The sequence below is a fragment of the Triticum dicoccoides genome, chromosome 2B (genome assembly GCF_002162155.2).
Source record: "Triticum dicoccoides isolate Atlit2015 ecotype Zavitan chromosome 2B, WEW_v2.0, whole genome shotgun sequence".
NCBI lineage: Eukaryota > Viridiplantae > Streptophyta > Magnoliopsida > Poales > Poaceae > Triticum > Triticum dicoccoides.
Window position 1 is genome coordinate 686,961,281 of NC_041383.1, and position 4,503 is coordinate 686,965,783.

At 54.1% G+C, this 4,503-nt stretch overlaps 1 protein-coding gene across 1 annotated transcript; it reads left to right on the forward strand.

Moving 5' to 3' along the window:
* Positions 1 to 1,281: 1,281 nt before the first annotated feature.
* Positions 1,282 to 3,513, forward strand: LOC119365616 (fibroin heavy chain-like). The gene is made up of 2 exons (XM_037631260.1): positions 1,282 to 1,786; positions 2,764 to 3,513. Exons 1-2 carry the CDS (start codon positions 1,455 to 1,457, stop codon positions 2,945 to 2,947), a joined length of 516 nt encoding a protein of 171 aa, XP_037487157.1. The 5' UTR covers positions 1,282 to 1,454; the 3' UTR covers positions 2,948 to 3,513.
* Positions 3,514 to 4,503: the final 990 nt, after the last annotated feature.

The following is a 4,503-nucleotide window of genomic DNA, read 5'->3' on the forward strand; positions in this document are numbered from 1 at the left end:
AGGTGACATCTCGAGAGTGGAGAAATGGGCTGACACCTTCGGACCAGCACTCACCCTAGAGGCGTTGACCTACCTCCCTCATGCCTCTACGTTGGGCTTGGGGATGTGGGGGATCCCTAGTCGGCTCTATCCGACCATGACAACAAAATCACATACATGTCATTCCTCATATTGGTGGCGTGGTCTTCATCTCTTTCCTCGTCCCCATGTCGAACTCGTCGACTTTGTTTGTGAGCTTCCTCCAAAATCTCCACCTTGTCGCCATTTGTTAGCCCCTTTTGTCGTCATTCTTGTTGTCGTACAATACCTTTCATTTGCACCCCGCCTTGGGCATTGACCGCCCTTCCACGTGAGATAGTTTTATTCGAGACACTCTAAGACCATGTCATTTCATCATGGCTCTTTCTCCCTACTTTCATGGGCAATGATCACCTTGTCACTAGAGAATTTGCAATCTTCTCATGCATGCTCGACGAGTCCGAGTCTTTTATCGTCTTTATTTACACTCCGCTATGGACAATGACCACATTTCTGGCATGTGATGAATGGCATGGGGTTGTCGATGGCGCAACTCCTTGGGTGTTTACTTCATGTGATTTTTCCGTGCTCGAGATTTCGGCGTTGTCTTGGTTGGGATCCCATGTGGTGTCCTTTGGGGTTTCTCTCTTTTTCTTTGCTAGCGGTGCCTTGTATTATGGTTTAACATAACCTAGGTTGCTCCATCCAACCCTCTAGATGTTTAGGTGGTTGCCATTTACACCGTGCCATAATCTTGTACTCCACATAGTGTTTTGTGTTTCTAGCGTCTTTGCTTGGGCAAGATGCATTGTCCATCTGGCTAGCTTCCAGAAATATATTCACGTGGGCTCTGTCCTCTTGTAAACTGTTTTGAAAAAAAAAGTGCGTGACATGTAAAGTTTCTCTCTATAAACATCCGAAGTTGTCTCCTTCCTCCCGTTTCAAAGTTTCTCAACAAGCACCCCTTTTCGGAGCACGCAAAACCTACAGTGCACTGCACGAAAAATCCCACTGCCGTGTGGGCCTGCGCCCGCCAGCCGGTGGCCCCACGCCGCAGGCGCAAAAGAACAGAGAGAGAAGCGTCGAGAAACGTTGAGCGCAGGCCCCGTCCTCGGAGCCTCGGGGCAAAGCAAGCCCGGCGCGGGACCCACCAGCCACGGCGGCCCCACCAGTAAGCGCGGGCGGGACCCGCCACCGGCCCTCCCCTCCCCCACTCACTTAATAAAACCACCTCCCACCTCCTGCCGAGCCTGTCTCCCCTTTAAACACCACCGATTCGCGCACCGTCCCTCTCGCCCGCCCGCCCGCGCACGCACCACACCGCACCACGGCGCCAGGACGAGCACGGGAGCGCCACCGGATCGAAGGATAAAGGCCCTCTCCTCCCCCCGGTCGCTGGATCCGGCCCTCGGGGGACCGATCCCTCCGCGCCGGCGATGGACTCCTCCTCCTCCTCCTCCGCCCATGGCAGCGGCGCCGGCGCCGGCCTGCTGGGCCGGGGCGGGGGCAAGGGCGGGAGCGGCACCGGCACCGGCATCGGGAGCGGGAGCGGGATCGGCGGGGACAGCACGTCGACCATCGGCGGGGGCGGCGCGTCGGCGGATGCGTGGACCCGGCTCGTCAGCTCCGGCGTGGAGGACGACCTGGTGTGCGCCGTGGGAGCCGGGGCTGGGTTCGGGGCGGGTGGCCTGCCGTACGGCTACTTCCTCGATGCCTGCTTCCTCTGCCGGAAGCCGATCGCCAGCAACCGCGACATCTTCATGTACAGGTCCGCTCCCGGCGTCCGCCGTCTCTCCGTCCATCCTCCCCCCTCCTCCTCCTCACTCCGTCCGTCGTGTTTGCCTGGGTCTTCGTTTCTGTGGGTCCCCGCTCCCCGGTCAGGGCCACTTCCGGCGTGTTCGGAGCTGGTATTTCTCGGGGGAAGAACAGAAATTTTGACCGCCGGCCGGGGAAAAGCCATGGTCAGTGCCTGGCCTGATTCTCCAGAAAAGAAAAGAAAAAGGTTATATAATGTCATTCGTTTCTTGGTGCTAGGACAAACAAGGGAAGAGATCGGTGCGCGTACTTTTCCTTTTTCTTCTTCTTTTTCATGATGGGCTATTGGTGCAGAGGTCCTGTCGTCTGTGTCGTGCGCGTACGGGTGGTGGTAGCTTACTCTGCGCGTGATTCCATTAAATTCCGCGCAGGCCTGAATCGGCGGGCTTAATTACGGTCACGATTTCACTTGCACGCTTGCATGTGGAGTTACCACTGATTTTTCTCAACAAAGTTACTGGCCAGGATTCAGGAGAGACTTAGCTGCTAAGCATGTGGTCTTTTTTTTTGGGATTATTACCTGACCTTCTGATAGATGCCAAAGGTGTTCGTCCCACTGCTTTACTGCTGTTTGTTCCGTCTGGTAGTAGATGGGTTAAAGTTGAACAGAAACTGTAGCTTTTTGTGTAGGGTCCTTCCGTTTCCGTTTGAGATGGTGATTTTGCTGCATGAAGTGGAAAACTATATGGTTCTTTGCGAATTGGTTTCGAGAAGTGGAGGATCAAGCAGACGTTCAGTATGAACTATGAAACGTAGAATCTTTCACTAATTGCATGTTTATCGCTAACAAACATTTCCGTGTGTGAGGGGAGGTGTGATAAGACAGACATGTTACATGACTACGAGTTCGTTGAGTGATTGTCAAGCCTTGTGTTTACTGGTTCATGCCATGCACACGCTGAGATTAACCTGAATCTTTTGTTTTCGCAGAGGGGACATCGCGTTCTGCAGCGAGGAGTGCAGGACGGAGCAGATGGAGGCGGACGAGGAGATGGAGAGGAAGGAGAAGAGCGCGTCCGCCAAGAAGCTGTCGCAGAGGCCGCCGTCCCTGGGCGAGGTGGAATCCCCGCCGCGGCCGCCCAAGACCAGGGCCGGGTCAATCCTCGCCGGCTGACAGGAACTGAGCTGCTCCTTTTCCCCCAGGCCAAGATCCACCATTACCCACCATCAGAAGAAAGAAACTACCGCTTAATTACTTACAGCCAGGCAACCAGTGACATATATGGGTTTGTGTTTTTTGTTTGAACCCCTTGCGCTTTTGGTGGTGTTGCGACCATGGTTTTTGTGCCTGCAGCAGCAGCAGCCTGTATCGGTGGCGAACATGATGTATAGGTTAGAGACTGAAGGAAGGGAAATGGTGGCCAGTGCTGCTTCCTATGCTGGGACTGTGCTGCCAGGGGTTTCCCGGGCTCTGTTCTTAATTATTTTTCTTTGTGTTTTGTAGTAGTTGTTGGTGAATGGTGATGGTGGTGGTAGGTTTAAGGTTTTTCTAATGAAGCGGGTGGAACATATGGGCAAAGAAGAAACTGACATATGGGTGACTGAATCCCCGACTTTTTCACCCATGTATCAGCAGGTCCTGTCAAGATCTTGCGAGTTGTGCGTGTGTGTGTGTGTGTGTTGACGGAGGCCGTCGGTTTTTGGCCGGCTCTCCTGATTAACTTGCTGCTAGTATAATAATTCTCCGAGGTCTTGTCGATGTTGAAAAACCTAACTCAAAAGACTGATCATGCACGTTTCATTTTCATGATCATCATGCCTGATGGCATGCTACAAGTATCTGGCCTACGCCTTCATTCATGTTTGCTTGCTCGCAACGGTGAAAGATCTCACTTCACAGGCTCAGCAGCACACACACGATTGTGGAACTAGCCCATCATACTTTCCAACGGCTGGACAAGTGGAAGCATAAGCTGGAGGTGTCACACTCTACTAATGAAATGATGTCACGCGGCGTAGGAGCGGCAGGGCTCCAGATGAACCGGAAACAGAAACCATTTCCTCGATCTCAGTTGACCTTTGCAAGCAACATCAAATCAAATCGTGGCCGGACAGCTGCGGAGCCCGAGAAATAAATTTTAAAAATCAAGATCGATACGGTGCCGTCCTCGGCCGCTCCCCACCAAATCTACAGCAGAGCAGCAGCAGCAGATGTACTCCCGGCGGCAGGCTAGACGACGAGGTGGGACGAGACGAGCCCATTTGACCCCTGCGTTCCCTCCACCCGGCAGAAATCACATATCTGACCTCAGGCAGAAATCAAATCACAAACTGACCTGGTCACGAAAAAATTTCACTCTACTGACCCTTTGGTGTGGCGCCCGACAGCCGGGCGCCGCACCCTATTGTGCAGCGCCCTTTCCTTAGGCGTCGCACATCCTGCCAGCGTGGCAGCCCTGGTCCAGTTGTGGCCCCACACGCACCTGTGCAGCGCCTAAGAGCTAGGCGCCACACACCTATAATGTGCAGCGCCTAGCTCTTGGGCGCTGCACAGTCTGTGTTCCACTTGGGCTGGCCCCACCCTCTCTCCCCTCCCACCCCCACCCCACACACCCCCACCCGACCCAAACCCTTAGACTTGCGGCCCTCCTCTCTTCCCCTCTCCCCCCTCTCAAATCCTTCTCAAATCTTGCAAATCCGGAGTATTTGACCGTGGATTTCGAAGCCAAC